Genomic DNA, 13,015 nt, shown 5'->3' with positions numbered 1-13,015 from the left:
CAAGCCATATGTCTTCAGAAACACTAATCCACGCAACTTGCTAGGTGTTTGCCTTCCCACTGTCATTGTGCATCAGCTTTAAAGCTAGAATCCTTAATTGAAACAAAAGCGGATACCCCACCTCTGTTTTGGTAAAAAGCTGACGGCTGGGCCTGGAGAAATGTAACCACTCAAATTCATGGACAGAGCTATGGATGCAAGGACTGACCACCCATGATATAAAACATAGTTAACCATGTTGAGGCTATACAGTGTAAGAAAATGGCCATATAACATTAATTTAAGTACAAAAATGAATGTAGGAACTAAAGATTCTAGCTTTAATTCCATGGCAATAGAGGACAGGGTATGAGGTCTGGTTTCTGACAGACACTCACCCTGCCCCTCATTCCCACACAAGGAGAGGAACACCCCCTCACTCCCCATCCACTGTCCCTCCAAAACCTCAAGCCATTTCTTTATTTGACAACAATGCAATTGATCCCAAAAGCACTTTGCCTTGTTTTTCCATTGTGTGAACTATGTAATTTGTTTCAAAATGTTACGGATATGTGTAAGATCATTCATTCACAATTTCGGACTAATCTGCGCATCAATCTTTGACGTTAAAATGATTTAAACTTTGAATCTAAATCTATTTTATACAATGTTTGCTGCAGCCAATTGGTCTTGTCATTCAGTATTGTGGCTTAGGGTTGGTTGTGTTTTAAATAAAGTGCTATTGATAAATATTCACTGCATCATGTGTTATGATTTGATTCCTAGATGTACAACTAGTGAGAAGTGCTCTGGAGTCATGGTCAGATATAAAAGGGACACCTTTATTTGTAAATTTGACATGGTTATTCAGTATTCAAGATTTTTTTAAACAAAGGACATGTTGGATATTGAAAGTCTACATATGTTTTGCACTTCCTGCCAGCGTGGTTCAACCCATGCAAACAATTCTGAAATAATTGACTCGATTTTTTACATTCATGATATAGGAAAAAACAAGTTGCACACTACATTAAAAGAGAATGTAGTTTCATAGAACATGGTAATAAGAAAGCAAAATTGTGTGCAGTACAGTGCCATTCTCTTGGCCATGTGATGCCCAGCAGGACGAGTGACTCACGGGTTGTTTACATTAACCATCAAATTGTGTCAGTAGGGCAGCAGGTAGCCTAGCGGTTGGGCCAGTAACCGAAAGGGTGATGGTTCGAATCCTCAAGCCAACTAGATGAGAAAAAAAAAAAATGTTTTTGATCCATCGAGCAAGGCACTTGCTCCTGTAAATCGCTCTGGATAAGAATGTCTGCTAAATTACTAAATATGGAATCTCGTGCCTCAGTGCTCTAAAAGTGAAGCTGGTGCTTAATTGAGGTCATCTCAAATCACATTTTTCAGGCCTTTAGTAGTAAACTAAGTCTACTTTGAGGTCTTGATATTGGCCGTTTTGAACTTGAATTAAGAGTAGCCAATCCAGTGGGTTAGAATCACCATCTGAACCTCAGGTGGTTTAGAATTTGATCCACTCATATCTTTCCCATTGAGTCAGACGTCACCCAGGTTGAAGGCGATATGGTCCTCAAACAAAGCGATACACAACATGATGGCTCCCCCTGCCAACAGGCCCAGGTTCTGTAGCAGGAAGCGAGTCCAGGGTCCCATCAGGCCAGGATCACCATGAAGCATCTCAGGTAACTATTGATGAGAGATAATGTGACATTTTCACACCACGGAGCACAGCTGAGTTGTACTGAGCTGGGCCCGGTTCCCCAAAAGCATCTTAAGGCTAAGTTCATCATTAGAACCTTTCATAGGAGGTTAAATCTCCAAGCTGTTAACCAAAACCATTGTTACTAAAGTTGCAATGAAACTCTTGTTATTTACTGACCACTCATAGAACAGGTGTTTTTTCCCAACTGTCACATACACAGATCTCCACTAAACATATAAACATCTTAATTCTCGGTCTCTAACCGCTGATAAATTCACAAAGGATAAAAATATGTTTCAAATAAACTGATAAATAAAAGGAAATGGCCTATATACTGACATTTATTTAAATACATGTTCATTCAATGTAGTTCTATTTTGCCATTTGGCTACTGTCAAAAAAATTTGCCAAATCTTGATTTTGTGCATTATTATAGGGCACGTGTCAAACTCATTTCAAAGAGGGCAGAGTGTCTGCGGGTTTTCGCTCCTCCCTTGTACTTGATTGATGAATTAAGGTCACTAATTAGTAAGAAACTCCCCTCACCTGGTTTTCTAGCTCTTAATTGAAAGGGAAAACCAGCATACACTAGGACTCCATGGAATGAATTTGACACCCCTGTTGTCGGGTAAGCATTAGAATAAGCCGCCTCATTATTTGAAGCCATAGGTGATAATATCGCTCTAGGAGTTGATACATTGATAGTATTGTGGAATAATTCTAATGTTAAGGTAAGATTTGAATGGAGAAAGCTGATCCGAGAGCAGCACTGCCTTTCTTTCGATCAACAAAATGCCGCATTTAGCGAACGTTCTCTCTGCGTGGCGTTTTAGGAAATATGTTACATCGTCGGCCATTGTAGGAAAGATGCATTGTTAAAACACTCATAAGCCTAAGTTTCATCACTAAGGAAACCAGGCCCTGGCCTGTTTGTCCTTTCCAGCATGGTGGATGTGTAATGTGAAAAGATATCAGCCAGCACAATATGGTTATGGTTGGCAGTATCATTAAATTAATGGTACTTATAAAGCCCTATTTACAGCAGAAGTTGTCAAAGTGTTTAGTGTGAAAATGTACGTGTGGAAATCGATCCACTCTCGTGGCTCACCATGTCAGCAAGGGCCACGTAGAGGAAGACCCCAGCGGTGAGGGTGAGGATCCAGGGGGAGATCTGAGCAGACTGGTGGCCCAGGACAGAGCCAGTCAGCAGTCCCACGAAGCCCAGCAAGGCTGAAACAGCACTGAAGAGAACTAGTCGGCGAACAGGCCACCCTGCTCCTAGCAGCACTGCCAGGTCACCTACACAGACAGTCAACACATTGAATGAACCGTATACTCCATGGAACATTAGAGCAGAGGTATACCTGAACATTTTAACATGAATTTTATGATGCGTTGTACCTTTGTCTGTAGCCTACAGTACATACACTGAGTGTACAAAACATTAAGAACACCAAACCTAATATTGAGTTGCATCTTCCTCTTTTCATCCTCAGAACAGCCTCAAATCAGCGGCACATGGAATCTACAAGGTTATCTGTCAAAAGCGTTCCACAGGAATTCTGGCCCATGTTGACTCCAACGCTTCCCACAGTGGTCAAGTTGACTAGATGTCCTTTGGGTGGTGGAACATTCTTGATACACACGGGAAACTGTTGAGTGAAAAACCCAGCAGTGTTGCAGTTCTTGACACACGCAAACTGGTCCGCCTGGCACCTACTACCATAACTTGTTCAAAGGCATTTCAATCTTTTGTCTTGCCCATTCACCCTCAAATGGCACACAAACACAATCTATGTCTCAATTGTCTCAAGGCTTAAAAATCCTTCTTTAACATGTCTCCTCCCCTTCATCTACACTGATTGAAGTGGATTTAACACGTGATCATATCTTTAACCTGGATTCACCAGGTCAGTCTGTCATGGAGAGAGAAGCTGTTTTTAATGTTTTGTACACTCAGTTGAAAGGGAAGGTTCTCTTGTATACCTAGTTCGTGAGGAAGCTCATGACAGAACACCGCTATCGTGGTGCTGAGACCTCCAGCCAGACTCTGAGAAAAAGCTGCACCAATTGCCAGACCGTCAGTAAGGTTGTGGATCCCATCTCCCATAACCACCATCCACACCAAGCTTCCTATCCCAGCTTCCTCCTTGGAAGATGGACCATGTGAATGGCCGTGACCATGACCGTGCTCAGAGGATTGTGTCTCACTCTGCAGAGCAGTAAGCTCCCTCTCTGGATACAGCTCTATACTGGTGTTCTGCTCCTTCCTCTTAGCCTTCTGATGACAAAAGAAAGAGCTTTAAAAAAAATGTCCATATGAGTGAAACATTCACAACTGAATACTAAAATGGGTCTAATGTATGATTTTCAGTCGGGTTTTTGAAAAACATACTCCACTGATTCATGTCTACTTTACTTGACTGGCTTCATCAGGAAAGAGACTGATGAGGGAAATCTGTGTGGAATGGTACTGCTTGACCTACAGAAGGCCTTTGATACAGTTAACCACTGCTTCCTAATCTCCAAACTGGAGGCACTGGGGTTAAGCAGTATCACTCTAGGCTGGGTAAAGTCATATTTATCAGGAAGGGAGCAAGTAGTATAGGTTAATGGTTCACTGTCTCAGGCAAAACCAATGATTTGTGGCGTTCTGCAGGGGAGCATGCTTGGGCCTCTGCTGTTTTTATTGTATATTAATGATATGAAAGATGCTTGTTCTTGCCGTCTTTTTCTTTATGCGGATGACTCTACACTTCTGGTGTCTCACAAAAGTAAAACTACGTTGGATTATGCTTAGCACAGAGCTTAAATGGCTTGGAGATAAGACATCTCTGCACTTAGGGAAAATAGAAGCAATTCTTTTTGAATCCAGACCTAAATTGTGCAGGTCATCTGAAATCAGAGTGGAGTTAGGTGCTGACTACTAAAACCTCTGTTAGCTACTTGGGATGTATCCTTGATGGAAGCTTGGGAGGTGTGAGCATGGCCAATAAACTGCTAGGGAAGGTTAATGCCAGGACTAAGTTTTTGGCTAGAAAGTCCAAGCTGCTTGATAAGGACTCCATGAAAGTGCTAGCTACTGCCCTCATTCAATGCCATTTTGACTACGCTAGTACTTCCTGGTTTGGGGGCTTATCTAAATTTATGAAGGGGAAGCTCCAGATTGCCCAGAATAAGCTGATCAGGGTAGTATTAAAGGTGAGTCCACGTACTCACATAGGGAGGAGCTGCTTTCAGAAACTGGCTGCCTGTTGAGGCTAGGGTATCCCAGATTAGACTAGGTTTGGTTTACAGGAGTATTTATGGTCCTGCGCCCAGATATTGAAGTGATTACTTTCCTCGTGTTAGGGATGCACACAATCACAGCACCAGATCAGGTGTTGCTGATGTGTGCTTATACAGGTTCAGGAGTAATGCTGGGAAAGGTACTTTCTTGTATACTGGAGCCTCAGAATGGAATGAGTTGCCTCTGCCCATAAAAACAACATCCTCTCTGGGCAGCTTTAAAAATAAAGTAAAAATATGTTTGATGTCTTCTGTGCCCATATGAATAACCCCTATGATGTAACTGCGATGAGATGTTCTATGTTTTTGTTTTATTATTTCACTGCCATACTGTGTTGGATCTCGTCTCAAGAGGACCACAATGGAAATAAGTCCCAGACTTTGTGTGTTATCAATGATTTTATTCATGTGCATGTATGGCTTTTAAGTTGTGTGCTTGTTTTTTTTAAATGGTCGAATTAATAAACTAAACTACCAGACCAAACAATCCACCCTGCTTTCCTAACAAAGACAATATAGAACCTCTTCACACTTACAACACTTTTTGTAAAAATACCGTCGGCTACACATTAAAATGTGAACTTGCTACGTGTCGACGTAGTGCACAACACTCGCCTGACAGTTGCCCCCTTGAAGCAGGGAAGTGTAAACAATTGTCTCGTTGAACCAACACTCCTACAGTATAAATGTAAACAGCAGAGCAATGTTTTTGAAACAGCTGAAATGTAGACATTTTCCTAATATGAGACTTTTTATAGATTTTTACCTGAAATTGCAGTAACAGCCTGTTATATTCTGAAATGTTTGCAGTAGCTGCTGGTTGCACTGAGCTACATAAAACTATGGAAGATCAGAAATGTAGATCGTACAAATAGGATATGTTTTTTCATTTGTAGCATTGTGTGCTGATTTCAGAGGTGGCGCACACAGACACTTTGTTGTATTTTATTGAATGTTTAGTTTGTGTGACTTTCCTTCTCTCAGTGTATCAGTGTTTTGTTACTTGTCATGTTGTGTGGACCCCAGGAAGAGTAGCTGCTGCTTCTGCAAAAGCTAATGGGGATCAAAAACAAGTAAGCACCACAGGTCCTAGAGTGGGTGGGGGGGATTGTTTTCCTGGGGCCCAGAGTTTTTCCTGATCTGGTAGTAGGCTAACCTAACCGACTCTGGACCCTAGTTGTAGTGTATGACATAGTAATAAATCAGCTGTAAAAAAAGCAGTTTCACATGGGCTATAAATGGGACCAGATCATTTTCTAATCACGTCATATGGTTTAAAAAAATATAACTTCTGGCCCTAGGGAGAATGAAAACTTTAAAACCCTTTACACAGAGACAACTACGATTGGACAAAAAAAAGAACAGTGCCGAGCTCGCTGTATGGCTGGTTGCATCTGTAATGAAAAAGATACTCAAAGTATGTCATCACTATTGTGTTGATTGATTAATTCCAGTCAGTAATTTTTTATTAAAAAGGCTTAAGTAGCCTAGCCACCCGAAGTGTGAACATAACCCAAATTTGATCAAATTCACATTTTCTCAGAATACAAATAAAATTGACCTATTTTAGGCTATAAATACATAGCTAAGGCTATAAAAAACATGATTATTTTTCTCCTGGCCAAGCCCAAATGGGATCAGATCGCATAGGCTTCTCTAGGCTACCTGAAGCTGTGGTTGTTATCAGTAGGCTACTGCTGATCAGACTAATTGTGCACGTTGACAAATCACGAGGCATTTTATTTTATGGCGTTTATGGGCTTCCATATAAAACAGCTCCTCGCAGTGAATTCACTTATACCCACTTTGTCGCAATTTGCTTTTACCACATGTAATGATTTGCATGATGAAGCCTGCTTTGTTGTAATGTTGTAAGGTAGGCCTAATGTACCTTTATATTTGTATTAGAGGTTTAATCGTACATTTTTTCCCCGATAGGCTAATGTCACAATGAAACGTGCTGTTATAGCAACTCTGTGCTTTTGTCTTGAAGGTAACATTTAATGAGTGAAGCCTACAGACGAGAAAATAAACACAAATTGTCTGCAGATACATGCTTGTAAATTGTTGCATTATTCAAGAGTATAATATGGTTTGGTTGCATTATTCAAAAATGTATTGTGTTTTAGAAGAAACGTTTCTATCATTGTTGAATAGTTTGTGCTTACTGGCTACTGTAATATTTAAGGTCAATTTGAGCTGCGGACCAAGAATGTCATGTGGCCAGCTACATCAAAATGTTAGGCAAGAATGTCATGTGGCCAGCTACAACAAAATGTTAGGCAAGAATGTCATGTGGCCAGCTACAACAAAATGTTAGGCAAGGATGTAATATGGCCAGCTACAACAAAATGTTAGGCAAGAATGTCATGTGGCCAGCTACAACAAAATGTTAGGCAAGAATGTCATGTGGCCAGCTACAACAAAATGTTAGGCAAGGATGTCATGTGGCCAGCTACAACAAAATGTTAGGCAAGGATGTCATGTGGCCAGCTACAACAAAATGTTAGGCAAGAATGTCATGTGGCCAGCTACAACAAAATGTTAGGCAAGAATGTCATGTGGCCAGCTACAACAAAATGTTAGGCAAGAATGTCATGTGGCCAGCTACAACAAAATGTTAGGCAAGGATGTCATGTGGCCAGCTACAACAAAATGTTAGGCAAGGATGTCATGTGGCCAGCTACAACAAAATGTTAGGCAAGAATGTCATGTGGCCAGCTACAACAAAATGTTAGGCAAGGATGTCATGTGGCCAGCTACAACAAAATGTTAGGCAAGAATGTCATGTGGCCAGCTACAACAAAATGTTAGGCAAGGATGTCATGTGGCCAGCTACAACAAAATGTTAGGCAAGGATGTCATGTGGCCAGCTACAACAAAATGTTAGGCAAGGATGTCATGTGGCCAGCTACAACAAAATGTTAGGCAAGGATGTCATGTGGCCAGCTACAACAAAATGTTAGGCAAGGATGTCATGTGGCCAGCTACAACAAAATGTTAGGCAAGAATGTCATGTGGCCAGCTACAACAAAATGTTAGGCAAGGATGTCATGTGGCCAGCTACAACAAAATGTTAGGCAAGGATGTCATGTGGCCAGCTACAACAAAATGTTAGGCAAGGATGTCATGTGGCCAGCTACAACAAAATGTTAGGCAAGGATGTCATGTGGCCAGCTACAACAAAATGTTAGGCAAGGATGTCATGTGGCCAGCTACAACAAAATGTTAGGCAAGGATGTCATGTGGCCAGCTACAACAAAATGTTAGGCAAGGATGTCATGTGGCCAGCTACAACAAAATGTTAGGCAAGGATGTCATGTGGCCAGCTACAACAAAATGTTAGGCAAGGATGTCATGTGGCCAGCTACAACAAAATGTTAGGCAAGAATGTCATGTGGCCAGCTACAACAAAATGTTAGGCAAGGATGTCATGTGGCCAGCTACAACAAAATGTTAGGCAAGGATGTCATGTGGCCAGCTACAACAAAATGTTAGGCAAGGATGTCATGTGAATTAAAAAGTAGAATTCTCTTTTGCCACCCCTGCTCCTCAGATGTCTTCATATCTTATAGTGAGAATAGGCCCTAAAGGCGTCCTCATGCTTCCCATCCGAAACATTTGGGAATATATTATGACATTTTGTGACGTGTTTGTTTGTTTTGGTCTTCGGCAGGTTTTTTGGGGGCTTACAAAAACATTCTTTGAGGCAAGCCGAAGTTCAGAAGCCGAAGTCTACACCCCTTCGTCAGTGATTGGTCAACAGTAGGGATTCTTCAATTAAGTGTTTGTTGTCGTTCAACAACAGACGGCAAGTTTTAATGCAATTTTTTTTACTGCAAAAATACTGCACAACACATCTTGGTTAGATAAAAAAATTGCACAACTAAGATCTCTGCAAAAACGTAGATTAATTAGACTTAGATTAATTCTGATTTATGAGGAAGTGTATACTGGCTACGGCATCTCAAGATGGACAAACAATACTATTGCCGCTTTTCTCGTTTTTCTAGCTAATGTCTTTTAAAGGGGATATGCGAGCACATTCGTTCGGTTCACTTAGCCGAGTTTGGCTAGGCACCAGCTGGGCCTAGCTCCTTAGTGGGTCAGCCTGGCTCCAAAGTGGGTGGTCCTACGCCCTCCCAGGCCCACCCATCCATAGATTAGGGCCTAATGAATTTATTTCAATTGACTAACTCAGCAAAATCTTTAAAATTGTTGCATTTATATTTTTGCACAGTGTATTATAAAACAGTGACAACAGCATTAAACTCGCCCCTTTATCATCTTAATCCAGCTAACCTTGTAATGGGTCCTCAGTCCTAGAAGGCTCTCAAAGATGAAAAGGACGTAGCAACCTCCCAGCACGCAAAGGCCCTTCAGAATAGAGTCCTGTTCTTCAGAGTGGTTTGAGTGTGGCCCAGTCTTGGCCTGCAGGACACAGATACAACAAGACACAGTTTTCGCTATCAACAACAGGTTTTTACCTTACAACATTTACCAATAGATTTTACAACTTCACCCTCCATGACTAAACAGAGACAGCAGCACTGGTATTTATTTAGTGTTTGACAGTTTGGATGGGTACTTACGTGAGGCAGGAGATGCAGCAAGGCATCTCCACACAGCGTACCCACAGCCAGGGCTGTCATTGGGCAGAGGAAGGAATGGAGGCGGGCGGGTGGCAGGAGGGGTACCAGGCTCAGAGCCAGCAGAGACGGCAGGCTGATCACAACCAGTGCCAAGGAGCTCCATCCCAGAGCTGCAAAACAAACAATATATTGTATTGTATTAATTTAGATGTTGTATTCATTCTGCTTGGTCAATAGGGTATTGTAGTTTCCAGTGTTATGTTAAGTCTAGGTGTGTCATTAATGTAAAGTTATGCCCCTTTGCTCCAACTTAAAGGGATGCATTGAGTTTTAAAACATACTATATCGATCAATCATTTCCTGTCACAGCTGGTAGTTTCATTAAATGCACCTTTGAGGAAAGTCACACTCCTTTCTGACTCCGCACCATGAGTTTCTGGGTGGCGTAGACACACGCCACTCTCAATCTGGTACAGCAGAGCTGGGCACAGGAGGGTGAAGTGGGCAGGAGTGATGTGGGATGCCTTTTCCAGACCGAAATTCCACAACAGCTGAGTAACGTTCAGACACTGTGAAAAGGAAAGGGTTAAAAGGCATCACTGTCCACAGAAACTGTTTATGTATGGAGAATGTTTTGATAGTGGATTTTCTCATTAACTCTAAGAGGGGTTTCTTTTGACAAAAGGGACCCAAAACATTCATTGGCCAGGCATGTACAACAGAACACCCTTTTCCTTTAACTTCCTCCTTATCTTAACAATTTTGAATAAAAAACATCACCTGAGAGGATGACATTTAGCCAAGAACAGTAAGCAGAATTCAGTTGTTAACTTTGTGCATTTGGCACAAAACATTAGCCAGATCAACGTTTTTTTTATTGACTACTCACGTTCCCATGAAGATGTCTCGTAGTGGGGTGATTTGACACAAGGGAGTCAAACATTCCTTGGACAGGAATAGAGTGTGCTATAGGGGATGACCATAGAAGAATTTCTTCCTTAATCACATGATCAGAGGATAATGCACTGCCCTCTTCAGACCCAGATCCAGCAGGCCCTGATATCCCAGGCTGTGGGGTTCTTTCAGAGGGGGTTGAGAAGAGGCTGTACAGTTTATTCAGGTGTCATTGTGTAACTATTCATAGCTTAATGAACACTAGAATGCCAAAACCTCAGTACTTCAAAAGTGGCTACATACAGTGCCTTCAGAAAGTATTCACACCCCTTGATCCATCCTCAGTTTTCTCCTGAGAATGGATTAAACTCTGTAACCATTTTAAAGTCAGCATATGGTGAAATCCCTGAGCGATTTCCTTCCTCTCCGGAAACTGAGTTAGGAAGGACACCTGTATCTTATAGAGACTGGGTGTATTGTCACACCATCCGAAGTGTAATTAATAACTTCACCATGCTCAAAGGGATATTCAAAGTCAGTTTTTTTACCCATCTAGCAATAGGTGCCCTTCTTTGTGAGGCATTGGAAAACCACCCTGGTCTTTGTGTTTGAATCTGTGTTGAAATGTTTATTTCACCAGGTAGGCTAGTTGAGAACAAGTTCTCATTTCACTGCTCGACTGAGGGACCTTACAGATAATTGTATGTGTGGGGTACAAAAATCATGTGAAATAATATTTTTGCACAACCGAGTCCATGCAACTTAAGTGTCTCGTTCAGCAAATGTTTTACTCCTGAACGTATTTAGGCTTGCCACAACACAGGGGTTGAATACTTATTGACTCAAGACATTTCAGCTTTCATTTTTTATTAATTAGTATAAAAAATATTTAAAAAAAATCCACTTTGACATTATGGGGTATTGTACATTATGTAGGCAATTGACAAAAAAAAAAAATCAAATGTAATCAATTTTAAATGTGGAAAAAGTCAAGGGGTGTGAATACTTTCTGAAGGCACTGTATATCGCACATCTCTAACAATCATGGAATCAAATCAGTTGCAATATCTGTATCTCACCTGGATGCTTTTACAGAGGGGGGTGGTTGAATAGGCCTACTAGGACTGGGGGTGTCCGTTTCCTGATCTTCATGGTCATGATATTGTGGGTGAGGGGGTGTCAGAGTGTTATGGTTGTGCCTCAACCCTTGGTGGCTGATCTCCAACACACTGACCTGCCCTAGTCCCAGGCTGCCCAGTAACATCTGAAGGCCCTTATAGGACAAGGTCCCGTTGTCTCCATACTGATGGAACAGACGGTGCAAGTAGTAGACCTGGAAAAAAGGTATTGACAAGAGTAAATTGTCAGCTGAAATTGTCAGCAAGAAGGATAATCATTAGTGTTAAAACACTGCCATTATGAGACTTATAATAGCTAGGCAACTTTATATTTTTACTTTATTCAATTTTGTTTTACAGGGATAGCGCACATTAATGAATATTACTGTAAAAGTGACAGTTTTAGCCAGCCGGCTAATTTATCTGATGCAATTTAGTGGAACCCCTTTTTACCGATGCAATTTAGGTTTAGTGTCTTGTTGACATCAGTGTCTCTCCTTAAAGTTTAAGTTGTAACCTTATCAACTATGACTTCCATAATGTCGCTGTGAAATTAAGTTGTATCACTGATATATTGAGGCCAAATTCAGATATATTTGAGATGCCTGGAGAATATAAAAATCAAGCTTTATTTATACAGCACATTTGACATGGAATGCCATGCGATGTGCTTCACAGGAAAAAAAATATGAAAATAAAAGCTAAAATAAAAGCTAAAATATTTACTAAACAACAAACATAAGATAAAAAAACAAAAGTGACAACCTGAACGACTAAAAAGCACCCACTCTCAAATATGTCCACAGTTTCGGCCCCCCCCAGGTTCCCTGGCAAGCTATTCCAGAGGCTGGGGGCGTAATAACTAAAGGCTGCCTCTCCATGCCTCTTGGTCCTAGGCTTTGGGATAGTTAAAAGGCCAGTGCCAGAGGACCTGAGGGACCTACTGGGTACATAACTTAAAAGCATGTCTGACATGTATTGGGGTGCACAAACGTAGATTGATTTAAAAACCAATAGAATCATCTCAAAAACTCACAGGCAGCCAGTGCAGACCTTAAAACCGGTGTAATGTGCTCTCTGTCTGGTCTTGGTCAGTACCCGTGCTGCAGCATTCTGTATGTTTTGCAGTTGACCAATGACTTTCTTGGGTAGACCAGACAAGAGAGCATTACAGTAGTCAAGCCTGCTTGTAATAATAGCATTGAGTCTCTAACAGCCTGAGAAAGAAACAGCCGCCACTTGACAATGTTCCTCAGATGGTAAAAAGCTATTTTGGTCACATTCCTAATGTGTGATTCGAAGTTTAGTTCAGAATCTAAAACAACACCTAGGTTTTTTACTTGGTGTTTTATCTTTATCGCCTTGAATTAAAATGTGAGGCCAGATTATCTCTCTGTGCTTTGGCTCCAACAGTAAGTACC

At 41.2% G+C, this 13,015-nt stretch overlaps 1 protein-coding gene across 1 annotated transcript; it reads right to left on the bottom strand.

The window, feature by feature from the left end:
• Window positions 1–1,477: 1,477 nt before the first annotated feature.
• Window positions 1,478–10,525, bottom strand: slc39a5 (solute carrier family 39 member 5). Its single transcript, XM_039007405.1, has 7 exons — window positions 10,472–10,525; window positions 9,974–10,151; window positions 9,583–9,752; window positions 9,293–9,421; window positions 3,689–3,983; window positions 2,811–3,001; window positions 1,478–1,686 (listed from the first exon to the last, which is right to left on the bottom strand). Exons 1-7 carry the CDS (start codon window positions 10,523–10,525, stop codon window positions 1,537–1,539), a joined length of 1,167 nt encoding a protein of 388 aa, XP_038863333.1. The 3' UTR covers window positions 1,478–1,536.
• Window positions 10,526–13,015: the final 2,490 nt, after the last annotated feature.

Source organism: Salvelinus namaycush, chromosome 14 (genome assembly GCF_016432855.1).
Source record: "Salvelinus namaycush isolate Seneca chromosome 14, SaNama_1.0, whole genome shotgun sequence".
In the NCBI taxonomy this organism is placed as follows: domain Eukaryota; kingdom Metazoa; phylum Chordata; class Actinopteri; order Salmoniformes; family Salmonidae; genus Salvelinus; species Salvelinus namaycush.
This window is presented reverse-complemented; position numbering and strand designations above follow the sequence as displayed.

Excerpts from the sequence above, each read along its gene's own strand:
- slc39a5 (XM_039007405.1), bottom strand. The coding sequence starts at position 10,525 with ATGTTTGACTCCCTTGTGTCAAATCACCCCACTACGAGACATCTTCAT. Across the intron at positions 9,422-9,582 it reads TGCTGCATCTCCTGCCTCAC|GCCAAGACTGGGCCACACTC; the intron begins GTAAGTACCCAT and ends TGTGTCCTGCAG. Across the intron at positions 1,687-2,810 it reads ACGTGGCCCTTGCTGACATG|TTACCTGAGATGCTTCATGG; the intron begins GTGAGCCACGAG and ends TCTCATCAATAG.